This window comes from Botryllus schlosseri, chromosome 8 (genome assembly GCF_051294905.1).
Source record: "Botryllus schlosseri isolate E-star chromosome 8, Bs_hap1, whole genome shotgun sequence".
Taxonomy (NCBI): Eukaryota; Metazoa; Chordata; class Ascidiacea; order Stolidobranchia; family Styelidae; genus Botryllus; species Botryllus schlosseri.
Genome location: NC_137243.1, coordinates 117,940 through 145,626, shown reverse-complemented (window position 1 = coordinate 145,626; position 27,687 = coordinate 117,940). Strand labels below are relative to the sequence as shown.

General features: G+C 40.2%; 1 protein-coding gene across 1 annotated transcript; it reads left to right on the top strand.

Annotated features, from left to right (window-relative positions):
- Window positions 1–305: 305 nt before the first annotated feature.
- LOC145444573 (fermitin family homolog 2-like) lies at window positions 306–27,687 on the top strand. Its single transcript, XM_080322574.1, has 17 exons — window positions 306–494; window positions 3,008–3,110; window positions 7,624–7,857; window positions 7,925–8,083; window positions 9,578–9,773; window positions 11,292–11,394; window positions 14,523–14,630; window positions 15,639–15,764; window positions 15,830–15,879; window positions 15,983–16,097; window positions 22,289–22,408; window positions 22,469–22,607; window positions 22,745–22,827; window positions 25,219–25,368; window positions 25,445–25,534; window positions 25,778–25,863; window positions 27,168–27,687. The coding sequence occupies exons 1-17, from the start codon at window positions 399–401 to the stop codon at window positions 27,295–27,297; spliced, it is 2,088 nt and encodes a 695-aa protein (XP_080178700.1). The 5' UTR covers window positions 306–398; the 3' UTR covers window positions 27,298–27,687.

Sequence of the window (27,687 nt, the reverse complement as noted above, 5' to 3'; positions counted from 1 at the left end):
CCAAGATTGTATACATCCCTGAGTAAGGATATAGGTCAAAGGGTTGAGGTAAAAAGGCAGCGATATGTATTAACGAGGAATGAATAGGTTATGGCATTGATGTGAAGGCAGGGACGTACAACGCACAACATAAAATTGTTGCATCATGTCACAAACAACATATGTGACATTCCTTTTCCAATTTTGGTAACCTGCCATGCCTTCAACTTGCGCAATAAGTACATGCCTCTCAACTGTCATAAATTCTCAAATTCAGTCCTACAGCAAGCCGAAACGCCTAATCAACTCGACAAGCGCTGTAGAATGACGAATATCATGCCTGTATCTTCGTTTTAGATTGTATTTTCATAGTTTCGCAGCAATTCTGGAATTATTGAATAAGATTGAAGCAGTTTGCTATGACGAGTGGATTCCGAAGAGCAGACGGGACGTATGCCGACAATGCCTGGGAGTTGAATATTATCGTCACTGACCTACCGCTCAAGAATGAGCAGGTTAGCTGAATTTGAATCGAAATAGGTCTAAAAATGAGTTTCAATTTTTCTGTTTATTTACATTTTTTCGAGCTTATGCTGGCCATACAGTTATGTGAGAAATAACGATGGCCAAGATATTCCAAAAAAATTTGATGAAAAATATAACCTTTTTCACAGCGGCCATTTTCAATTAAGCTCACAAAAAATTGCATTAAACAAATTTTGCAGCTCTCGACCTCCAACCTCGAAATACTGTAAGAATGCAAACAAAGTCCCTCTTTTTTCACGCTGAATTTATCTCTTATAGCATCAGCACTTGAAAAAGGAAGACACCGAATAGAAATTTTTACTCCATTCCCATTAAATTAAGAAATTATTATCGATGTGCAAGTTTCACCTTGAGAATTTATTTGCGTTCTACCAACAAGACAGGCACTCTACCAGTACCAGGTGGATCGAGGTAGGCCTGATGCGCACTCTTGCTTAACACCAAATTAAACCATGGATGATAAAGGAATTGTTCTAGGTCTACCACTGTGCCACACGACGTCAGTGGTTTTCAACCTAGGCGTCATGAGGACGTTGACCTTATTGACCCATATTTTATTATTTTGTTTCAGTAATCAGCTTCCCAAATAGGCTGTATGTCCTTGCGAAGTTGCTGATGCTGACCCTGGCCTATTTTTAGTAATCAGCTTGCCAGACAGATGGACAGAAGTTTATTTCAAAATTGAAAGAAAACAATTCGGTGAAATATTGGTCAGCGATGCGACCAATGGAGTTAGGGGTTAGGGGTAACATGTATAAGCTACTACAGTCCTATTTACGTAATACATGGCAATTTGTTAAAAATGGTGAAGTCTCAACAGATAAGCTCGAAATTGAAATGGGTGTACCTCAAGGATCAGTTCTGGGTCCTTTCCTATTTTTGATTTATATTAATGATATAGACAATGTATCGGACTTCACAATTCAACTGTTTGCAGATGATACATCTCTCATGCTCTCATCTTGTAATACAGCTGACCTTGAGTATTCATGTAATTCAAATCTAATAAAAATATATGACTGGATGTGTAGCAATAGACTAACAATAAATACTTCAAAAACACACTGTATGTTCTTTGGTAAAGCTACTCCAAAAGACATAGTACTGAAGCTCAATAATGAAAGACTTACTTTCCAGACGTCTCTATCCTATCTTGGCATAATAATAGATAATAAGCTATCCTGGGGTGATCAGATTAATTCAATTTGCATTAAACTATCGAAAGCCATAGGAATCTTAAGAAAAGTTCGTTTCCTATTACCACTCTCCACACGACTAACAATATATCACACACTCTTCCACTCGCACTTGACTTATGGGGTCGCATTGTGGGGTTCAGCTAAAGCCAAATACTTGAATCGGATTAAAAGCCTGCAGAATAAAGCAATTAAATTGACTTGTCTCGCCAATCGCAGAGATAGTGTAAATCCTTTATATAGTCGCTTGAACATCTTAAAAGTTGAAGATACGGTATCCACTTTTATGAAATAGGTAAGCTCATGCATGGCTACTACAATGAGAGCCTGCCAGAAATCTTCCTAGACTATTTCACTCATCTCACCAGTCACCATTCACACAATACCCGAGGCTCTTCTATGAATCTATTCTTACCCCGAGAACATCCTAAGACTATCAGTTTCCAAGGTCCTCGTATATGGAACTCCATTCCACCCCATATTAAAGATAAACCACTCCATATCTTTAAACAAATGTTTCACGAATATCTTGTAGGAAAATATGAACATTTTCTATAAATGTGTCAATCAGCATCTCTTTGCCTAGTTTGTGTTCCTGTAGCCAGTGCAATTGTTTTATCTCGTCTATTCAGGTTACCTACTGTGATCCCACTTAGTTTTTCATCTGTTTCTGATACATCGCGTATATGTTATATTTTTTGCTTGCAAATGTGTTATATTATGTGATAAGTTTCATATTACAACCATCCTTTCAGGCTGTAGCTGACTTGATGATCTCCCGATCCCTTCGCTACAGCCTGGTTCTGAATTATATATACTTTGCTTTGTATTTATCTATCTGTGTATTATCAATGTTCATGGACCGAATAAATTTTCTCTCTCTCTCTCTCATTTTGTATCATACAGCCGTATATTGGCCTTATGTTGTATAAAGTGTAATGCAATCGTATTTTGATTGTATTGTTGAAAAAAAAAAAAAATTTACAAAATCTGGATTTTTTGTACCTCCAAATTTGAAAAATGGATCTACTTTGACTCCACCGCGACGATATATATGATTTGGCGTATTTAATGCTGTCAATCAAACTATACGAAACAAAAAACTAATTATACAAAGTGTAAAAAGGTTTGAAAAAAGAAGAGGTGAATGACAACAAAATTGCAGTCCTATTTTCATGACCAAGTTTAGAGCTGGATCGCGGAACCTTTGCGTGTAGTAAATTGGGTCGCGACCTTAACAAGTTTGGGAAGCGCTGCTGTACGCCAAACATCTGTTTGAATTTCAGGGAGAACCTGTCACAGAACAGAGGGTTCCCGTTCTGGTCCGGAGCGAGGATTCGGTCGGATACGCAATTTCTCGACTCGTGGAAGCTCTCAAGATGAAATTTGGTGAGTTTGGTGACATGTGAAGCATTACTTCCATTGAAATTAAAATAGTTGAAAAATAGTATTTACGGTGAGCACAACTATAATAAATAAACAAAGAATCGGTCACCGTAAATACTATTTTATTCAAATCCAAATTTTTCGACGGCAATATCTCCGCTTCCACTGGTTGGAATTGAACCAAATTAGGTGAGCATCGTTTCTATAGACAGATTAACACTTTCATGGGGTGAACAGAAAATTTTCAAATTTTTCAATATTTATTTTTATATAATAAATAAAAACTTTCTTCTCCTGTAGCAAAGCGGTTACTAGCTGGAATTGAACCAAATTTTGTGTGTAGGCTTAAATTAGGAAACCTAACAATTTTATCAAGTAGCCAGTAGGTTTGAGAAAAAAAATTATTTTTGAAGAGCCCTAATATACACGTCATTTTAAGGGTGCGTATTATACATGGGGGCTAGGGTGGAGTGAAAAAAAGAAAAATTTGAATTTCAAAAAGTGCCTCTGATATTTGGTCCCAAATCGAAAATGAATAACTTCTATCATATTTTCAGGTTCTTATGCCCTCTAGTGGCTGAGCAATTTCACCAAACGAGTCGAAAATAGCCAATTTTGTCATATCTTCATAACCGCTTATGCTAGAAAGCCAGTTTTGGGTTTAAAATCTGCGGAAGCAACATGTTTCTATCTCACTTCCATAGAACTTTGTCTTGAAAATGTACAGAAAAAAAGTTACAAGCAAATTGCTCATTTTTAGACCGCCATTAAAAGTGTTGGTTGGTTGTACCAAGTTTGCAATGCCAATTAGCATGTGACTGTTTGTTACATTGCTGCTTTAACAACAGAATCTTGTTTGAAGGACTTATCAGTTGATTTTTATAGCAACCAAGTATAATTTGGATAGTAGGGAGCATGATTGAACTTTCTTTATAGTTGCAAAGGAGCTACATGAGTATGACCGTTGGATTTGGTGCAATGTATTTTCCATAAATGAGTTTCAAATTGCACGAAAAGTCAATCAACTGATGTTAAAATTTAGTGAACTAACTCGGTATCCCAAAAAATCTAGAACATCAAATTCTTGTAAAGAAATGGAAACTACGTTTTTGCAAGATATTGATAAGCTTTTTGGCATCTTCTGCTGCGATAGCAAACAGAGAGATAAAATTGCACTTCAATGTGGCTCATGGATGGCACCGAAGGATTTGAAGATCAAAAAGCAGAAGGCAAGGGAAAATGTTTGGTTGACGTTGTGCCTCTTTCATCAGCTGACGAAAGATTTCGAAGGCAGTCAAGCTCAATCCAACAAGCCGGTGCTTCTAATGCAGGTGCCAGCACTTCTATTGGGCAATTCAGCTTTGGTCAAAGTGATTCAGAGTCAATGCAATCTTAATCAACATCTTCTGGTAATGATTCAACTTTTATGGGAGGTGCTCAACCATCAAACCAAAACCGTGTGTTGTGGACCAACTTGGCAAGAGTTTGTGAATGGTATAATGTATCGGATCGTACAGCTGTTGTTGCAGCTTTTGTATTGCAAGATGTTGGAATAATCAACAAAAAGAGTGATTCGTTTTTGGTAGATCGCGGCAAATTACGAGGAGAGGGAGAAAGGTGCAGAAAAGAAATACGAAAGAGGCAGAAAACTTGAATCTTGTGAATCTACTTCGATGGAAGAAAAGATGCCACTTGGAATATGGTTGAGGCACCCACTGGAAAATGCTCTATGACAACTGAGCTGGAGGAACATATTGTTTTAGTCGGAGAACCAGGTGAGTATTACCTCACTCACTTGTCACCTCCCAATGGAAAAGGCCGTGTTTTGGCAAAAGAAACATATATGAGTTTATTTCCAACACCAAACTCTGAAAAAACCTAGCTGTCGTGAGATCAGACGGTACAGCTTCAATGACAGGGAGATTCAAAGGCTGCATTCGTGCAATGGAAGAACTTTTACAAAGACCACTTCAATGGGCTATCTGCTTGCCTCATGGTAAAGAGCTGCCATAACGATATGTTTTCACAGCAATGCGTAATTCAAACACGCAATACAAGATTATAAATGACAACTTTCAAGGTAAATATGTAGAATGGCAGCTCATTACCATGAAGCAAGCAGATAGCCCATTGAAGTGGTCTTTGTAAAAGTTCTTCCATTGCACGAAGGCAGCCTTTGAATTTCCCTGTCATTGAAGCTGTACCGCCTGATCTCACGACAGCTAGGTTTTTTCAGAGTTTGGTGTTGGAAATAAACTCATATATGTTTCTTTTGCCAAAACACGGCCTTTTCCATTGGGAGGTGACAAGTGAGTGAGGTAATACTCACCTGGTTCTCCGACTAAAACAATATGTTCCTCCAGCTCAGTTGTCATGGAGCATTTTCCAGTGGGTGCCTCAACCATATTCCAAGTGGCATCTTTTCTTCCATCGAAGTAGATTCACAAGATTCAAGTTTTCTGCCTCTCTTTCGTATTTCTTTTCTGCACCTTTCTCCCTCTCCTCGTAATTTGCCGCGATCTACCAAAAACGAATCACTCTTTTCGTTGATTATTCCAACATCTTGCAATACAAAAGCTGCAACAACAGCTCCTGTACGATCCGATACATTATACCGTTCACAAACTCTTGCCAAGTTGGTCCACAACGCACGGTTTTGGTTTGATGGTTGAGCACCTCCCATAAAAGTTGAATAATCACCAGAAGATGTTGATTAAGGCTGCATTTATTCTGAATCACTTTGAACAAAGCTGAATTGCCCAATAGATGTGCTGGCACCTGCATTAGAAGCACCGGGTTGTTGGATTGAGCTTGACTGATTACCTTCGAAATCTTTCGTCAGCTGATGAAAGAGGAACAATGTCAACCAAACATTTTCTCTTGCGTTCTGCTTTTTGATCTACAAATCATTCGGTGCCATCCTTGAGCCACATTAAAGTCCAATATTATCTCTCTGTTTGCTAACGCAGCAGAAGATACCAAAAAGCTTATCAATATCTTGCAAGGACGTAGTTTTCATTTCTTTATAAGAATTTGATGTTCTAGATTTTTTGGGATACTGAGTTGATTCACTAAATTTTAACATCAGTTGATTGACTTTTCGCACAATTGAAACTCATTTATGGAAAATACATTGCACCAAATCCAACGGTCATACTCATGTAGCTCCTTTGCAACTATAAAGAAAGTTCAATCATGCTCTCAACTATCCAAATTATACTTGGTTTCTATAAAAATCAACTGATAAGTCCTTCAAACAAGATTCTGTTGTTAAAGCAGCAATGTAACAAACAGTCACATGCTAATTGGCATTGCAAACTTGGTACAACCAACCAACACTTTTAATGGCGGTCTAAAAATCGACAATTTGCTTGTAAATTTTTTTCTGTACATTTTCAAGACAAAGTTCTATGGAAGTGCGATAGAAACATGTTGCTTCCGCAGATTTTAAACCCAATACTGGCTTTCTAGCATAAGCGATTATCAAGATATGGCTAAATTAGCTATTTTCGACTCGTTTGGTGAAATTGCTCGGCCACTAGAGGGCGTAAGAACCTGAAATTATGATATAAGTTATTCATTTTCGATTTGAGACCAAATACCTGAGGCACTTTTTGAAATTCAAATTTTTTTTTTTCACTTTTCCCTAATGGGGGCGAACTATATTCGGAAAATTACGGTACAAGTCGAGGCAACGGGTTTAGTCCGAGTTATTGTGTTGAGACTCGAGTCTGGGTCCAAGTCATCGTGTTCACTGTTATGTATCGAGTTTAAGTCAGGTCTAACTCACTTCTGTGAAACTCTTGGGTGATATCGAAGGCCTTTTCCGTAATATAATCATTCTCTCATTCTTAACATATTTATCAAGCAGATAACAGACAATTTCTTGGATTATCTTTCAAGTATCGGTTGTGATATACCAAACTTGAATCAAGTCATGTAGAATGGATCTCGAGTCGATTAGGGTTACCATACGTCCTCTTAAGAGGTTTTGTCCTCTTTTTTCCCCTTTTTCACCAAATTGATATTGTCCTTGAAGGTTGCCTAAATGTCCTCTTTTTTTGGAATTTGTCCTCTTTTTTCCAGAAAAGTATTAGAATTTCGTAAAAAAGTCGACTTCCAGGCAGAATTATACAGAAGTGGGTGATGCAGGAGTCAACCAAAATAATCACCTTTTTTTGATCAACACAGAAGTATTGGTAGAAAAATTTTCAATTTCACCAGTTTTTTTAGCCGGCACTAGGGCTTTCAGAATTGACTCTAGTCAAGTGAAGTCAACCAAAACTCTCGATTCGAGTCATTACAAACTTCATATTATATTATTGTAGTATATGCCATATTGATTTCATTTCTGAATCTGTTTGAATGCCTTTCGTGTGCCGATAATTCTTGAAAAGAGGCACCAGAAAAGTCTGCTAGTTCTAATAAATGTGTCAATGCCGTGGATGTTGCGATGAAAGCAATCTTGACAGGAAGTGCATTCTTTCGCGTGTAAATGGTAGAATTTTTCGTTCAGACGTAACTCAGGATTGGTCGGACTACGAGATGTGGTGGCCGAAAAAGAATAAATGGCTGATGAACAGCAACCACGCCCTTGTACGGGAGGAGGTCCAGGCAGACGCAGAGCTTTGCTTCACAAAGAAGCATAAAACATTGAGGCTACAACTGCCCGATCTGCAGTACGCAAATATCAGAGTAGACTTTTCGTCAAAAGTCTTCTCGGCCGTGAAGGAAATTTGCAGATTTTTCGGTACGTTCCCGATAAAACAAAGGTGTGAGTTTTGTGAAATGGATAACAATCGCTCTCCTCTCTGTAGACATCAGAAGACCGGAAGAACTGTCTCTTTTAAAAGTGGCCGAAACGGCAGTTAAACATCGCGATTCGTCCAAGCACGGCAATGGATCTGGCAACGACGGTCTTATCGCTCCAAACGTCCTCAACCCGAGCATGACACCCACTTCTCCCTACACCCCAGGTTAGATTTTCTATCATCTTCCGAAAGAGGTTCTACGGGACACAGACTCGCACATTTGGAAGTCTGAATAGAGCCAGATACGGTACATGTCATCTTATTCTAATCTAATTTTTGAATTGTTTTATGCTCTCGATTTGATTATAATCTCATTCTGCTTTCTGTGAAAATGCTACAGAAAAACTGTATATAGTAGGGCTGTTCAAAAAAAGCTTTTTCTTCAGATTTCACTGGCTACTTGATCAAATTGTTAGGTTGGTTAAAAAAACGCTGCACACTAACTTTGGCTCCATTTCAACCAGTAGAAAGTTCTGAATTTATCATTAAAAAATGAAAAAATAAAATTTCAAAATTTTTCTGTCGGCCCCGTAAAATTGTTAAGCTGTCAGTAGAGATGATGCACACCAAATTTGGCTCAATTCCAACCACTAAAAGCGAAGTTATTGCAATAGAAAAATTTGGATTTGAATAAAATAGTATTTACGGTGACTAACTCATTAATTACCGTAGTTATTATAAAGCAGTGGTTCCCAACCTTTTTCGACCCATCGCCCCCTTTTCAAGCTCAACACCGATCATCGCCCCCCAAATTTTGTGTACCGAAAATTGGGCATACAAACTATAATCACCGGCGGGTTGACTAAAAAAAAAGGTCAACTTTTCGGCTCGAAGCCTAATAATTTCACACTTTTGTAACTAAATTTCCGTGGGTTGACTAAAAAAAAAGAAAAAAGGTCAGCTGTTTTGACGTGTCATCGCCCCCCTATCGTCCCCTTCGCCATTTTCGCCTCCCGTCGCCCCCTTTGTCCTTTTTCGCCCCCCTATTGCCCCCCTAGACCGCCAAATCGCCCACGTTGGGAACCACTGTTATAAAATCATGGAATTAGAAATTTTTCTTCTACTGCAATAGCTTCGCTTCATGTGATTGGAATTGAGCCCAATGTGGTATGCATCATCTCTACTGACAGCCTAACAATTTTATGGGATTGACATAAAAATTTTGAAATTCAATTTTTTTATTTTTTAATGATAAATTCAAAACTTTCTACTGCAAGAAATTCGCTTCTACTGGTTGGAATTAAGCTAAAGTTGGTGTGAAGCGTTATTTAACCAACCTAACAATTTCATCAAGTAGCCAGTGAAATCCGAAGAAAAGGCTTTCTTTTTGCCCTACTAGTACTGTATAGTGTGAAACTACTGAAGCAAGTTGAACTTGGTTTACATACATTTCCCATTCTTGTGGTTATGAGAATCATTCTGGTTCGATATGAAGTGATCTTAGTAATTGTTGTATATATTTTTACGTTAGAATTGAATTCCATTTCCAAGTTTTTGCCAATTCAGACATTGTAATTTTAATGTAATTGAGAAAAACTGAGTATAATTCTAATTCGGAAAAAACTGAAAAGTAGGTATAATTCCAATTCTAATCTTATTTGAAAGGGCTGAAGATGTTCTAGTTTAGTAACTCTGATGCGACGTTGGTCTTTCTGTCAGGCTCTCCTATGTACAACACTCTCACACCAAAGAACAAAGGTCTGAGTCCGCTCTCTGCGAACAGCCTGGAACTCTTGGATGCCGCGTTCATCGACCCGAGAGTTTTAATGAAATCTCCGCAAAAGCCATCGCCAGCCGCCCTGGCCAATCTATTTCGTCCCAAATCGCTTCACGACAAAGCAAAACGCAACACCGGGTGAGCAAATATGAATGATCAAATTCCAATGGTCATTAATTATGCCATTGGCAATATACTAGTACTTTTTTAGGTTACCACCGTTTTTTAGTGCTTTTGGTTCTTGTTCTAGACGCGGATCTTGAGAAGTGATTAGTTATAGTTCTAATTGTGTGTGGTCGTTTGTCGGGAGTCCTTCTGTTGTGTGATGGTAATGCAGCCATTTCTAGTTCGGAGTCATCACTTCTAACAGTGGGGTAGGCAGGGGTGAGTTTATTTGGATGGAAACCCTTCCATTTCAAACTCGAAAGCCATTCCTTTTGCAATGTCAGTTTTATCTCCGATATTTCTTAGCTCATTTGCAGTTAGTTATTACGTTTTAGTTGCTTTGGAATTGAATCTAGTTAGATACGTTTTAGTAAGTTGCAGATTTTAATGGTTGTTTGTTCTAGTTCTAGTTGCGACTTTTAATAAGAGAGTAGTTCTAGTTCAAGTTGTGCTTTCGACAATTGTACAAGTGCGATTCGCGAACATTGAATGAAGAATTCAATTTGTGTGTAAAATGATCGCCACAACAGATTTTGTAACATAGGGAGGGGCCATTCTATGTTGTATTCATATTCATTCCAATCAAAGTTTGTTAAAATCCGACTACCTAGTTTGTACCTGCAGAACGAGTAACGGTACAATCTAAAAATAGTACATTGATGATTCATATTTTCATGTCGGTGACGCAACACTTGATCTGCAAAGTTCGTTTCAATTCTCTAGTCGCTGACGATTGCCACTGACGAGTTTCGTTTCAAAAATGATTCGGATTTATTTCAAACGGGAAACTATTTTGCAATTGCATATTGAAGCTTTGTACCTTCTATGGCAATGGTTTGCAATCCTCGGGGGCCAGGAGCCCTTTTCAGCATGACCATGAAAACATTTGAGAAAATTTATCATATTCAAGTCCACTCCACTTTACATAAATAAATGAATTAAAACTTAATAACCGTAGGCCTCGGCCTACAGCAAAAAGCTACTGCTTTAGGTTTCTTTCTTTGTTTTATTTTAAATTTGATCATGTTTTAAAATCCGCACAATGGCTCTCCTTGCTCAAAGATGTTGCGAATGTGGATATCCACAATGTTGCTTGGGAAGACAAAGCACTGCAGTGTTTTGCACATTCATTATCGAAGCAGCTGAATCGTCACACCACCAAATGAGCAATTAAGACATTGTCAGAGCATAAACAAGCTCAACCATCGTGAACGGAATATGTAATGACTCAATAATGCACTTGCACTATCATGTTTCTTGTGTGTTGTATTCATATCATTTTTTCACTCTATCTAATTAATTACCGGTTACTGTATCAACTAGTTTTTTTAAATCAAAATAGTATTTCCTCATCTTGTCAAAAGCCGAGTTGTTTTTTCAAAATTTTCCAAGAGAGGCCACGATGTCAAAAAAGATACAAATCCCTGACCTAGAGTCTCTTGCCACATAGAATTTGAGATTTTAAACGTTCGTTCATCTCTGCTGTTTTAGATGGCTCGACAGCTCAAAGTCTCTGATGGAACAACGCGTCAAGGAAAACGACACAATGCTTCTCAGATTCAAATTTTATTCGTTTTACGATCTCAATCCGAAGGTAGGATTTCACCTGTTCAGATGTGCCCGACTTAGGTTGGCTTCTTGAGCCCGTACCGATAATACTGATCACTTGTGCCTTCACTGTCAAGCCCGATGTATATTCAGCCTATATTCTAAAGATGTGGCGTCTAGCTTGAGGCGCATTTCCAAAACTTCAGCGTTTTCAGCGTCCCTGTTTTACGGGGCATGAAATAATTTAGAAAGGCTGCATCTGGGCACCTGTAACTTATAAGGAATAGATCGATATTCCCAGTCTGACAGTGCGGATCAGAGTTCTCTGACTCGCTGCCACCATGCTGTGACGTCATGTAAATGGCCGATATATTTTACCTCTCATGGCCGACACTGACATTTCATTTAAAGTGTGATATCGACATGATATCATCGGCAAACCAATGATACCACTGGTAGAACACCCAGGAATGTTTTTTGAGGGATTCAAGGTTGCTGATTACGGATATGACATTCGTTTTACGAGATTGACAGTAGTTTAGAACTGTGCTTCCCAACCTTTTTCAGTTCGCGACCCACTTTTCATCCAAAATTCATTGCGCGGCCCACCAGAAGCCCTTTCGCGACTAACGTTTAAACTTTAAACCACAGCTCGTGGGGGCCAGTTTTTATATTGTCAGTGTGTCACAGTTATCTGGTCGCGTCTAGCATGAACAATTTGAACATTTTACTGAATTGATGATGGCATTCGATCAATGATATTGGAAATTGCCTGTACTACTGTGAATTTTTGGTGACAGCAATATTTGGAGACAGCCAGTTAGGCGCCTATAGCCAATGGACAATTCGTCATATATATACCAAAGGTTTCGATCCGTTTTGGCAGAGGGTTTTTGTCAATCATTTGGAAGCACAATTCGCAGAGTCACATGTTGGTTGATATGTCTTAATATGTCATAGCGCGGTAATGGCCTACACAGAAAGGCCTATTTCTATAAATCATCCGTATTATTTTATTGACGAGATGGGTACCCCTATTTAATCCAAGACATCTGACGATTTCAAATCGCGGCGCTAAGAAAATTTGAAAGAAGTTCAATATTTCTCCTAACAAATGCTGCATAATTTATGTTGATCCATGAGATAATGTTGGCCGCTCTTCGAGCTCGATGCACCAATTGGTTCAGTTAAGGTCCTGCATGTAACAAATGACTGCGGACGTGAAAGGCTCATCTAGGCTCCTCACCATCCGATTTGCTTCAGCGGTGTTTTAAAAAAGTTTTGTGTGAACGTGAACCTATTCCAACCCTACATTTCTGTAAAGTAGCCTAATATATCAATGTACATGATACCTAGCGTCCAGCGAAGACTCAGGCAAGGCCACATTATGCCACAATGCTGACGTTTATCATAATAATTCCACAAAATCAATATCTACTGTCACTTTGCCAACAATTCTGACGAGGACTTGACTAGATCAGACAGATGTGTTTCTTGAAGAGCGAAACACCGGTTCCTAATCCTATACTTGCTCCAGATATTATCTAAAAACCAAGGTTTACAGTAACCAACGACCTTATCGGGTATCCAATAAGGACATCAAATCAAGATAGATCCTTGTACGCCTGATAGTTATTTTTACAATAGACATTGATGCATTATTTATATCTAATTTGTTGATGTAAATAATTGGTTGGTGGACTAAGTTCCATTTGCTGATTTCCAACATGTAGCGTGTTTTGTTCTTGCTATTGTGTGATTGCGGGTCGAGCTTGCAGCAGAGAATCGCTGCAGACTTGCAAACGAGAAGCTGAATATTCCGAGCAAACAAATTTTGAAATTGGCAAGGTGTATGCTTGGTTAGGGCTGAGTTTCTTTTCATGCTGCCAGCGCCTTGCGGATACTGAAAAGCAAGGAATTTCAACCAAAGACACGTGATAATGACATGAAAAATTGTAATATATGAAAAAGGTTCTCAGTGCAGAACCTACTAAGGTTTGTTTGTGAACGTGAACCGCACGTTCACACCATCTCTAAGACGTATGCTTATAAATAAGCCCAAATTACTGTATTTACCCCCTAAATAATCTCACCTAGTAGGAAGTAAATTGTGACGTTATACTGCGCATAAATGGATAATCAGTAGGGCAAGTTTTTGTTGCAGTCAAATCCTTGTAATGTTGCATTTATTTTTCATAAAGTTGCACTAAAAAGTTGCATTTATGAACAAGTTCCGTGAAATGATTAGGGTGCGAGATACTCGAATCGATCCATATCCAAGGCACTGTTGCAAAACTCAGTGTTGGCGACTTCAACTAAATCAATAGCCTGAAAAAACTAACCCAGTGAAAATATAACTTTCGGCAGTATGGCCTGAATGTACGTCGAATCGGAAAGGACCTCAAATTTAAACGATAGGGAAATAATCAAGCGATCTATTTACATATAGTGCCAAATATTTCTAGTAAAAAGTTGGTTGCATGAAAAGTCGAAAAAAAAACTTGCAAAACTTTCATGAAAAACCAAAAAAGTTTTAATAAAGCTGCATGAAAAAAATGGAGACAAGTTGCAATATAAGAATCCCCCAAACAGCTTAAAACACCATACTACATAACTTCGGAATCGTAAAGGACCTCAAATTTAAACGACGGAAATAATCAAGCGATCTATTTACATATAGTGCCAAATATTTCCAGTAAAAAGTTGGTTGCATGAAAAATCGAAAAAAAAACTTGCAAAAATTTCCTGAAAAACCGAAAAAGTTTTAAAAAAGCTGCATGAAAAAAATGGAGACAAGTTGCAATATAAGAATCCCCCAAACAGCTTAAAACACCATACTACATAACTTCGGAATCGTAAAGGACCTCAAATTTAAACGACGGAAATAATCAAGCGATCTATTTACATATAGTGCCAAATATTTCCAGTAAAAAGTTGGTTGCATGAAAAATCGAAAAAAAAACTTGCAAAAATTTCCTGAAAAACCGAAAAAGTTTTAAAAAAGCTGCATGAAAAAAATGGAGACAAGTTGCAATATAAGAATCCTCCAAACAGCTTAAAACACCATACTACATAACTTCCGAGTATTTAGGAAGCTGCCGGAAGCTGTGAAAAAAAGTTGCAAAAACCTGCCCCGTTAGTTATGGCTGACGTGTTTTACACCCCTGTTTCCAGTACGATGCCATTCGGATCAACCAGCTGTATGAACAAGCGCGATGGACGTTGCTGTGTGAGGAGGTCGATTGTACGGAGGAGGAAATGATCATGTTTGCTACGTTGCAGGTAGGATTATCGTGTCATCGTCAGATGTGGTCAACTACAGAATTCTACTTACTGAATTGGACTCGTTCGAGCGAATGGCTGCTATGTAATTCTCACTTCTCACTGATTTGGTGTCAACTGAATTTTGCTGTACCGTAATTTCCCATGTGCAATGCGCAACATCTTCTCAATTATTTGTGGGTGGGTGCGTATTATGCATGGGTGCAACAATTTAAAAAAAAATCTCCCTCGAAATAAAACATGAAATTACACTTTTCTTCTTGTTTGTTGTCAATCGGCCATCCCATTCAGCCATCCCGCCCAGTAATCCGTATTGATGGTCTTGGGCGCTGCCAATTAGCAAGATACATCTCTGCTGCACAATAGCATACGATCTCCTGCTGATGTGGTTTGCCATTTGTACGCGAGCAAAATTAGGTCATTGATTGCTGTACGACATGCGCGCCAATCCTTGCTGGCCTGATTTATCGCGTCAACAACAGGCCTGAATAATTGTATCTAAAACAAGCCAGGTGCGAAAGATATCATCGCTGGCCTAAACAGTCGCATCTGCAATAGGCCTGGTGCACACAACATAACCGCTGGCCTGAGCAATCGCATCTGCAATAGTCCTCGTGCGCAAGACGTCGTCGCTGGCCTGAACTATCGAATCCCGAGCTTCGCATGCCTTGGCTCCTATCTCTCCATCGTTTAGAACAATCCGAACAGTGACGTCGCAAAACAAAATGACATCAAATCGTTGCAAGCAGACTTCAACGTGCGTAATGGATTTCCGCTAATAGGCTACTAAAACATAACCATCGTTGGTAACTTATCATTCTCGCAAGTCGGTCAACAGAATCTACATGCAATTTTCTGGAGCAGTATTATACATGAAAAATGATGGTATTTATTCCCAATGCGGAAAATTTGCAAGTTTTTGCTAATTTGCTTTAATCTAATAAAAAAACTGTTTAGCTATCATTCTAGTTAGCCGAAAATTCGGAACAGGACTCCATTCTGTTATAGTTTCACATCTCGCGGCTGGCAGAGAACATTGCAGACGACGCAGAAGACGACGACAAAAACAAAGATATCGACGAAGCGTTACACGAGCTCGAGGACTCTCTCGGAATGGGCGGAAATAATCCAAAGGTGACATCTTGTTATCAGTTATCATTCCCTCGTGATCTCCAAATATCTTTTTCTCGGTGGAGCAGGGCGACATCACGAGCGTCCCGGAGCTTGCCAACTACATCAAATTCTTCAAGTGAGTTTACTGACTAGGCTTGTACAAACTAACAACCCTCGTACAAGTCTGTTGTCAACTATTCCCACCCCCTCGCCATGTCTACCCTGTACCGTGATTCCAGGCCGAAAAAACTGATCAAGAGCTACAAGAAGTTCTGGTTCCTCTTCAAGGACACCACCATCTCTTACTACAAGAGCGAGGATGACGTTTCTAACCGCATACCTCCTGTCGATAAGGTCGGTCGATCGTCACTCGATCTTAGACTCGTATAACTAGGAAATTTTCTGCTTTCCTAAATAAGATCAGAATTGAAATGATAGCTACACAGTTTTATCCCAATTAGTGGAGAATTAGAATGACTGAATTCACAAAAACTTGAAACTTGAGCTCAATTCCACATAATCAAGGTTAGTTGATATCAAGTCAATCGAATTGCGTTCTCATTAGCACGAGAACGGCAAATGTCGAGCTACTACATCACTATCGCTATTTATTATCTGTGACAGTAACCACTATGACTGTACAGTGTTCATTGCACATGTACAGTGATTGTAGGCGATGCGGTGGTTGGCACTGGTATTCAGAAAAAGTTGAAATGAGATTATAATTGAACTGCAATATTTTGCATGTACATTAAAATCAGAATATGGACATGTTGCTGTAATCCCGGATTTCCCAGCGTTTTCATGGTCACGACTCCAAATTTCGATTTGAAAATGTTGTGCAACGCGTCTCTCGGTTTGACGTGCTGATCAATGTTCCCTCTCATTTTTGACGAGTCGGCGCACACTCAGCAACCAACTCACTGCGCAGACCCTTGGACAACAGTGCGTAGCGACTAAAATAAGGTCATCATTTCGGATTTTCTGTGCGCAGAGACTGTGTCAGCAACATTGGTGCTGATTACTAAAAAATGCCCAGCACCTTCGCCATACCTACTCGCGGCTCATATGGAAAGCTGCCTACTAGGTGCTCAATAGGGTTGTCCAAAATTTGGAAAATCTTACAAATCCTCCGTTGTAATGTCTTATTCTATAGATTATTATTGATAAAAAACGACAATGGGCCTAAAAGCAGCTCACAGGAAGGTCGTTAAGATTTCGTGCAAAGCCTTTGAAAGTAGCTGCCGAAGAATGGGCGTGCCACCGACCATAGAACGGCGAGAAGACTAGTAATCACGAAACCACGGCTCTTGATTGACTAATCGGCTATGCTCCAATGACCACGACAGCAGCAGCATGCTGATCAGTTGATCAAGGAGTCTGCTACCGGCGACGATACTGAAAGCGCATTGTATGTGGGTTGATATATAATGATTTAGGATCGATTCAGGGAATGTTGAGGTACGAAACACATGATGAACAAACAAACAGCAGCTGCACAGAAACGTCTAAAGCATGACCGCTTTATTGTGAAGGAGACCGCCGCAGCCTATATGCTTTGTTTTCAATGAGGGAAAGCATAGGCGCTTTTGCAAGTGGCGAGGGATCCCTAGTTTCAGAAAGAATATATCACTATTGAATACAAATATAAAGCGTAACAATAAGACTATAATTTGTGAGATCTTATTGCGGTCAGGTTGTAGTACATTGAAGTTGAAGTTTTGAAAGCTCTAAGGATCGGCTGAATCAGCGGGTTATGCTTGGCGCTTATCAGATGCTTACATCAAATTGTATTCACTTGCAAGTGTTGTCAAATTCCTTAATGATGACGTTAAAAAGAGGTGTAAAAATAAGCGCATACTATGCTGAATGTATTTCAAACAAAGCAACTCATTATATACTGTTCATGTTACATTGTGGACCACAACAGTAGATAGTACCATCCTTTAAGATACGATGAAGAAATATTTTTACGACTTAATTTTGTTACTCTCAAATACAAGTATATTTAGTTATTCATTTCGTAAGCTTAAAAACATATTTTATGTACAAGGGGCTCTCACTCTCAAAAGTGATATACAGTGCCTCCTTCTTCGATTTCCACACGCTGTGCGCTGCAGGATATGATACCTAGTTCATAGGCGCCGACTTTTATTTTTTTACGAGGTGGCGAAATCTTGTGACGTCATAATTGTACCCTATCGATGACGTCAACGTCGCACTAAAACGCACTTTACTACATGCCGCGTGCACGCACATCGCACATATCGGTATTTAAGCTGTATTGCTGCATTTCCCGAGTAATGTTACTGGCAAAGCCTTGTTAGAGAAACGAATATGCGCAGAAATAAATTCCAATTTGCAGGCACACACCAACACACCTTTCAATTTCGCGCTCCTATTACCAAGACTATCACGAAGCTAGCTAGCTCAAGAATGGTTTTGTGAACGAATATGGACGCACATAATTTAGATTTTAGAAAAGTAGAACGCCTATTTGAGCGCGTGGTCGGGCGAGGAGATCTATGATGGTACTTGTCAGCACACGCTAGGCGCGTGGCCAGTCGGAAAATTAGCGGGACATGGATTTTTTCAAATTTACCAATATCAATTCAATTCGGATTAAGTACAAGTGTAAATGACGATAATATAATATCTTCTTGTTGACGATTTTAGGCGTATGATAAGCTTGCTAAAGAGTCCGGAAGTGCTATCAATTAGCGAGTGCCTGATCTCTGGCAAACAATTAAATATGAGCACGTATTACGCACCCTCGGCGACAGTTTTCCCAAATCAAGATGTGCTAACCTGATGGCACCGATTTCAGATGGTTCAGACGTTTTACGTCTTTTAGAAGTCAAGCCATGATACACATCTTCTGAACGTTATGTTCAAGTATTAGCGGACATCAATTACGCACGTTACAGTCTGTTTTCAGCGATTCGATGTTATTTAGTTTGGCGATGTCGCTCTTTAATTAATATGACAATCAGTGTAAACTCGATCGCATTGTCTTCAAACCAGCGAGAGAAGGGAGCCCGAGACGCGATAGTTAGGCCAGCAATGATATTTTTCGCACTAGGCCTATTAGAGATGCTATCGTGAAGGCCAGCGATGATATCGTGCACAACCGGCAGAAGCCGCCAATGAAGATGCGATTGCGCAGTCAAGCGATGATACCGTGTGAACTGGGCCGCAGATGCGATTGTTCAAGCCCGCGGAATCAAGGTTGTTCGAGACGTGATAAATCAGGCGCACGGGAATGATTGACCTAATTTCGCGACCATCTCAGCGGGATATCATCACACACGCGCGCTAATTGACGCTTCTCGCAAATCGGCCGCGCGAACACTGATAACAAAATTTTTGAATTGCAATTGAACATTAGAGTTACAATGGTCCTTTCAAAATGACGGGGTTTCGCGTTTCAAACAGGGGGATTCGAACCCCGAAACCCCCAAGGCTACGCGACTGGCACACGCACGTATCGAAAATGAAGACGTCTCCAACGAGCTCGCGACGATTCGCTGGATTACTAATTACCGGTCACAAATCACTTGGGCATTTGAGTATTTCGTACGAGGTGGCCGCCACCTCGTAACCGCGTAAGTCGGCGCCTATGACCTAGTTGGAAACATTTTGTTGAAAATAACCTTAGCAAGCGTGACGGCAGTGTTTTAACGGGAAATTGGTGATCTAAAAGTATGCGCAATTCATTCTACATGAATTATAATAACACACTACATTTATGAAAACATATGTAGCAAAATTTCGGGTTTTGACATGTTTTGTGGAATGTTAATTTGCTCTGAATACTTATTAAGGATATGTCTTACTACTACATCATGTACTGCAAAGCCATTTTTCTCCAACGGGCCCCATATCGCCCCCTGAGCGCTTCCGCCCCCTTCAAAATCGCCAGCACCCCTTGGGGGCGCTGGAGGCTAGGTTAGGAACCACTGCTTTAGACGTTTTTGTGCAGCAGCTGTTGTTTGTTCATCATGTATTTCGTACCTCAACATACCCTGAATCAATCCTAATTCATTATCTGTCAACCTACATACCATGCGCTTTTAGAATCGCCGCCGGTAGCAGACTCCTTGATCACCTAATCAGCAAGCTGCTGGTTATTGGAGCATAGCGGATTAGCCAATCAAGAGCCGTGGTTTCGTGATTAATAGTCTTCTCGCCGTTCTATGGTCGGTGGCACGCCCATTCTTCGGCAGCTACTTTGAAATTCTTTGCACCAAATCTTAACGGCTTTCCTGTGAGCTTCTTTTAGGCCCATTGTCGTTTTTCATCAATAATCTATAGAATAAGACATTACAACGGAGGATTTGTAAGATTTTCCAAATTTTGGACAACCCCTAGTCAATGTTCCCTCTAATTTTTCAAGAGTCTGCGCAAACACGCCAACTCACTGCGCAGGCCCTCGGACAACAGTGCGCAACCACCCTCCAATAGGGTGATAAAACTAGCTACTGGGGGGCTTCGCCTCCCAGACCCCCCCCCACGGCTCTAGGCTTTTTCCGGTACTTATGATGTACATTGGGTGCCCATTTAGTAGTAGCGACCCTAAGCGCGAAAAATTTCTATAATTCATGATTGCATCGGCCAATATGATCGTGAATTGCATATATATTGCTATCAATTTTTATCCTCTTCCTGCTCACATAATCAGATTTACCGGTAGAGCTGATCCAGTGAGGTGTGTTGGAATAGATAGGCCCTCTAAATTAAAATAAAACATCTTCGGGCGTACCCGTTGATATAATGACTTCGTTACATGATGCTATTTCGTGACCCCGTATCTGCTATGTCAAAAGATATTGAAATCGCCAAAACGTACTAAAGTAAAAGACGTACACGATTTCAAATTGGTATTTCTCAACTGGAAAATAATGTTCCCTCGATATGGCATTTGTCTTGTTGTGGGACTCGGATCGCCAGGACAGGAACATTTGTCGCCAGCCTTTTAGGCGCCTATGGACATGGACAGTTACACATATATTTGTATATATCGAAGTTTTCGGTCAGCACCGGGGCAGTCTTTTTCGCCCAGGTTTTCTCGCTGCTGATCGTTTTGGCGCACTTCTTGGAGTCGCATGTTACATAGCCTTTAACTTCATATGTCTTGGGCGCGTCATGGTGCGGTAATGGCCGACGCCCAACTGCCCATTTCTATAAATCATACCTAATTTTTGTTGGGAAAGGGTACCCAATAATGAGATATCTGACAATAATAAAACGCGCGTAGCGCGAAAAAAAATTCCTGAAAAATTCCAAAAAAAATACACCATGATTTATGTTAATTCTCGAAATAAATTCGGACCCCCTTGAAGCTTGGCCCCTCCAATTGGGGAGTTCGGGGTGCGAAAGTTACGGTCATGATTAAATCTTACGCAATGTTCATGCCACACGGAGAAGACTACTATTCGTTAGTTTCTCGCAGATTAACTTCGAGCTAGCCCATTGTTATTTATAACTTTGTTAAACCATGTTATTTTGCCATTCCCAGAAAAAAATGCGCTATTGAAATGATATCAGTATCGCTCACGTGTACGAGGCCATACTAAAAAAAAATCTTCCGTGAGGAGCAGGTGATTGTGAACTTGTGAACTCTCATTTCTTCACGGAGCGCAATAGTTACCTTTGCGGGGCGCACTTGTACCCCGGTTTCAGACTTCAGTGATAACACTATTTGGCCCTGGCAATGTTCCATCTTGATTTTCACGAATCTGCGCGTCTGCGTGGTCCATTGGACAACCGTGCGCAACAACTATAAAAAAAAAAACATCATTTCTGATTTTTTGTGCGCAGCATAGATTTTCTGTGCGCAGAGACCGTTTCAGCACTGCGCATTTGCGCACGTGCGCAGCTTAGAGGGAACATTGCCCCTAGTGCTCAATAATAGCAATTATGCAATTATGAACTCTTCAACCTCCATCTATCAATACTGTATCAACTTATGTAGGTCCTTGGGAACGATTTCTATCTGTGTTTAATCAAAGTATTCAAGTAGCGCTAATTGAAATCCAGCGTCATGCCAAATACAGATGCCATCTACGAGGTTATTCGGTGTGTTTGTATGAATACTGTTAACACAGAGCACGACCCGCAACTTGTAGTTTTCTTGGACGGAGCAATTTCAGTCTTATTGATTTCTATGCTCCCTCGTGTAGTAATTCATTGCCAGACACCAACCTTACGTTATAGTAGGTGTCGCTTCGCAATCATGCTGCTACTGATCTAGTACCTGGTTTGCTGGCTTCGAATTCCTCGGAGGTCGTTTTTTACTTTATTTCAAAAATAAACGAAGATTCTCAGCATCCCCTTCATTGGCATTCTTGTAATAGTCGTTAGTGTTTCATTCACCTCTCCGCGACCTTGAGACAATAGGCAGACGGCCCCTTGGAGTCGCGACCCCTGGCTTGGGAACTCCTGCTCTAACGAGTCCTATTCAATTCAATTTGTTGCTAAAATTTTCATCATTTTAATACATTGAAAGATGGGATATCGGTGTATTTTGAGAATGATTTCTTCAGTTCTCAGTGAAAGGCGCTGAAGTCGTGCCAGAAGTGAATATCAAAGACAACAAGTACGCGATCAGATTGATGCTGCCGACTGCGGAAGGAATGAACGAAGTCGGCCTTCGTTGTGAGGATGTGAGCCTCGCCTATTTCGTTATGTCGTGTCACATTCCAACGAGGTCTTGCTTATTCTAGGACGAGACGTACTCCCAATGGATGGCGGCTTGCAAGCTGGCCGCAAAGGGCAAGACCATGGCCGACTCGAGTTACACTTCGGAGGTTGATAATTTGAAGACTCTGCTCAAGATGCAGAGGACCGGGTCCAGCGGAAGCAGTAAGCGATTGCAGTTTTGTTTTTTTTCTTTGAAAGATAGGGTTGTAACCAAATCAGGAGGCATTAAGTCGCGGGTCAACTTTACTTTTACGATTTACATTACAACCCTGTCCAAAGCTAATCGTTGTTCTGTTCAGGCGCGCATCATTCAGCTGATGACGTCAATATCGAACCGGAATATTTTGTGGCCAGACGACATCTGAAAAAGTTGGGAAACAAGGTTGGTATGGGTTTGAAGAAATGACGTTTTCAACCAACTTCACTATACAATTCAATCATATATTGATATTGAAACTAAAATGCTTTTGGCTGATACTGGTCAGGGTTTGTCGTCAGCAACTAGTCGAGAATTTGACAGAAAATGTCAACACATCAACAATGATATCACCAAATAAGACATCACATGCATAAAAAATTCGAATCGTTGAGATGGCTTAGGCTCGATGTACTATTTTTCCTGCCTTTGATAAATGCAGACAATGTCGTTTTGGCTGTACAACCCTTCAAGAAGGCTATTGTTGCTGCCGCAGTTCTTAATCTGCCCGTGCGAACTACTGGTCTACTGTATTTCCAAAATGCGCAACTAGAACTAGAACTGCTCAATTTTCAAAATGCGCAACTAGAACTAGAACTACCGATACTCGATTTTCAAAATCCGCAACTAGAATTAGAACAAGTCACATATCAAAACCCACAACTACGAATAGAACTACCGTCATTTTTCATGTATAATGCGCAAAATTTTCACGATTTTTGCCCTAAAATAGGGGGGTTGCGTATTATACATGGGTACAACAAACCTTGAAAAAATCTCCCTCGATAAAAAACTTGAAATCACACCTGTCTTCATGTTAGTTTCCAATCGCGCATCACTTTCAGCCAGCGCGCGTAGTAATTCGTATTATAGAGTGTAAGGCGCTGCAAATTAGTGGGAAACGTGTTGCCAATTAACGAGAGTCGTGTGCACAAGCACGCGATCTCCTGCTGAGTTGGTTTGCCGTTTGTACGCGAGCGGAATTAGGTCACTAATAGACACTAGCGCGCGGCAATTCTCGCCAATTCATCGCGTCAACGACAGGCCTGAACAATCGCATATGCAATTTATACATATACAAGAGGCCATGTGCGCAAGATATAATCGCTTGCGTAATCACTAATCAGTCGCATCTCCAACAGACCTGTTGCGCATGACATAACCGTTAGCCTAGGTGCAATCGAATCTGTAATAGGCATCGTGCGCAAGATGTCGGTTCGTTGGCCTAAACTTATCGCCGCCGGCCTCGCAGGATTTGGCTGCTATCTACTATCGTTTAGAGACAATACCGTTAATTGTATAATGATTAGCAATCGCACCTGTAAAAGGTCTCCTCGTGCTCAAAATGTCGTGTCGCTAGCCTGAACTATCGCGCCTCCCGCGTCGCTGGCTTTGGCTGCTATCTACCGTAATTTTCCATGTATAATGCGCAAAATTTTGCCGCTTTTTTGCCCTAAAATAGGGGGGTGCGTATTATACATGGGAACAACAAGCCTTATAAAAAATCTCCCTCGATAAAAACTTGAAATCACACCTTTCATGTTTGTTTCCAATCGCGCATCACTTTCAGCCATCGCGCCCAGTAATTCGTATTATTAGTGTAACCACTACCAATTAGCGAGAAGCGTGTTGCCAATTAACGAGAGTCGCCTGCACAGCACGCGATCTCCGGCTGAGTTAGTTTGCCGATTGTGCGCGAGCGAAATTACGTCGTTGATTGCTGGAAGCGCATGCGCCAATCCTTGCTAATTCATCGCGTCAACAACAGGCCTGAGCTATCACGTACGCAAGAGGCCATGTGCGCAAGATATAATTGCTTGCGTAATCAGTCGCCTGTTCAACAGGCCTGGTGCGCACGACATAACCGTTGGGCTGAGCAATCGCATCTGTAATAGACCTCGTGCGCAAGACGTCATGTCGCTAGCCTGAACTATTGCCTAGCCGGCCTCGCAGGCTCTGGCTGCTATCTACTATCGTTTAGAGACAATGCCGTTAATTGCATTATGATTAGCGATGGATATGTTATGATTGCTCAACAGTGACATCGCAAAACAGAATGACATCGTCTGCTAAAACACAACTATTCATGTACTGCGAATGCAGGGTGCGTACTATACATGGGTACAGGATTTTTCCCAGAATTTACACGCCATTTTAAGGGTGCGTATTATACATGGGGGCGCACTATATTCGGAAAATTACGGTACTATCGTTTAAAGACAATCCTGCTAATTGTATAATAATTAGCGATCGTTGTGTAATGATTGTTCAAGAGTGACATCGCAAAACAGAATGACATCGTGTACGAAATCGGAACTATTCATGTACTGAAATGCAGGGTGCGTACTATACATGGGTACAGGCTTTTTACCATAATTTACATGCTATTTTAGGGGTGCGTATTATACATGGGGCGTACGATACTTTGAAAATTACGGTACTCGAAAAAGCAGTAGTATGTTGAGCGTCAACGAAATAGATCGGTATTTCGTACAAGTGTGACCTCAGTCCTTGATCTTCGGCAGTCTCTATCAGCTGATTTAGGATCCGCATCTGATTTTGGCTGTCCTTGTTCAGAATGTGACGAAAAAGATCCAAGACCTTGTCACCAACTACAACTCCCACACGTCGATCAACGCCAAACTGGATTACATCAAAGCCTGGCAGGCCTTGCCAGAGTTTGGCCTCACTCACTTCTATATCAGATTCAAAGGCTCCAGAAGAGAGGTTGCTGTTTTGTGATAGATTGTGTTTTAGACTTCTTCTTCATGCGTACCTTGTCCTTTTCAATGTCGGAACGAAGGAACTGGCGGCGTTTGCGTTCAATCGACTCATCAGAATGGATCCAAACACGGGAGAAGCAATTAAAACTTGGAGATATAATACAATGAAGGTGAGTCTCGCCTGCTTGATGCGTATTAATTTATAACGCTGTCCTAATCGAGTCATCGTGGATCAGTTTATGATTGCTTTCCCGATCATTAGTTTCCTGTTCTGTTACTCAACGTCCTTTCATTGCCATTCACAATGTATGCTGAGATTCCAGTCGGTAGAAGCCTGTGAAACTGCAGTCTTGTGTACATAGCTATTACCTACGACAAGTGCCTTGTGGTGGTGAATGTCTGTTTTTTTTTAGGAGTGGAGCGTAAACTGGGAGTCAAAAAACTTGATGATCAATGTCGCAGGAGGAGATGACGTCAATTTTCATTGTTCCAAGCAGTCGTAAGTTGTTCAAATTCGATTGTTTTGTTTTCGTTTCACATTTCAATTTGAATAGTATATTGATATTGAAATGAACACGAATATTTTTGACAAACATTTGTCAGGGGCAATCATCAACAACTAGTAATAGAGAATTGGAAGGAAATTGTATGTCAACAATCGTGTCTCCAAATATCATGTGACTAGCATGGAAATGGTAATGAATGAGATGAATTTTTTATACCTGTCACGTCATACTTGACAAACAAGAGTTATTTGAGTTTTTCGATGATAATTCTTGGATTATCCACCGATCCAGGATAATCTCAGAATTATCGCAGAAAAACTCTAATAACTCCCCTTTTACGGGTTGGAATTGAGTCGAATATGTTTTGCATCGTTTTTGAAGACAGCGCAACAATTTCATGGGGTTGACAGAAAAATTTAAAAAAATTCATTTTGCATTTTGTAAATTCAAAATTTTCAAACTGTACGAAATCCGCGATTACCGGTTGGAATGAATTCGAATTTGGTGTGCGTCGTTTTTTAGAAGGCAACCTAACGATTTGATCACGTAGCCAGCGAGATTCAGGAAAAAAAGTTTTTGAGCAACCCTAGTGGTCATTGACAAAGTATTTTTGCTTTTTCCAAATACTGAAGCAGTTTTACCTAGTATTAGTAGTAGTAGTACTACTTGAGTGGCTGTGTTTTTTAATTACTTCCACTCATACTTGAGCTGGTTTTCACCCAAACTATTTGTATTTTACACTTTAGATTTTGTAAAGTAGAAAGCAGCTTTGGGATATTTTTTGTATCAGAAAATAGCACTTATTTGTAGTGTCATTAGTAGGGCAGGTTTTGGCAACTTTTTTCACAGCTTCCGGCAGCTTCCTAAATACTCAGAATATATGTAGTTTCATGCTTTAAGCTGTCAGTAGGAATTTTATATTGCAACTTTTCTCTATTTTTCATTCAAATTTTTCCTGCAACTTTTATCAAATATTGCGCAAAATGTAACGGAGTGATATAAAAAACATGCTTCAAAATTATTTCTGGTATGGTTCTATTTTCTTTGATTTGCATAACAAAGCTCTGATGGTAGCTGCATCTCGATGTTATGCATGACGCAATGGCTTTCAATCTAGAAGTTCAACTACTCTAGTCTCGCACGAACGTGCCCGAACTCTATGCGTCGCCTGGAAATATTCAGATTTACTTCTATATGAATTTGAATGTAATATGAAATGTACAATTGCATGAGATCTTCATGTTGAATATATGATTCAAGAGTTCGCAGAAGAATCGCCATTTCAATTTGTGTTCAGACCCAAAGTACTGCACGAGTTTCTGGGCGGTTACATCTTTCTGTCCATGAGAAACAAAGACAATGACGACCGTCTTGACGAGAATCTCTTCCATCGTCTCACCGGGGGTTCGATCGAGCAAGATCGGTAGACTCTCCCCTCACCAGCACAAGCGTTAGCAAGACTGAAGAAGGCAGCCAGCAGGATGCATCAGTGTTATTTTCCATTGACGTCACGGGAACCCGAGCAGAGCATCATTATTTTCCAGCACGTTAGCGGCTATTTTTCAGTAAAAAGGGACCGTTCCCCATCTTGTCATCCGTCATGGGAGCAGTGCATTGCATACTTTCGCTTTACCGTCATTTTCAGACGTCGCGGACCAATTTGTCGATATATGGCGCTGTTTCTTGCCCTGTATATACCACGATCTAGTACTACTAATATTATTGTGACGTCCGTATTGATCCCGAAAGTATAATCCAGTTTTTATCACTTTAACTTTGTTGGATCATGAGAGAATAAATAACTTGCATTTGTCAAA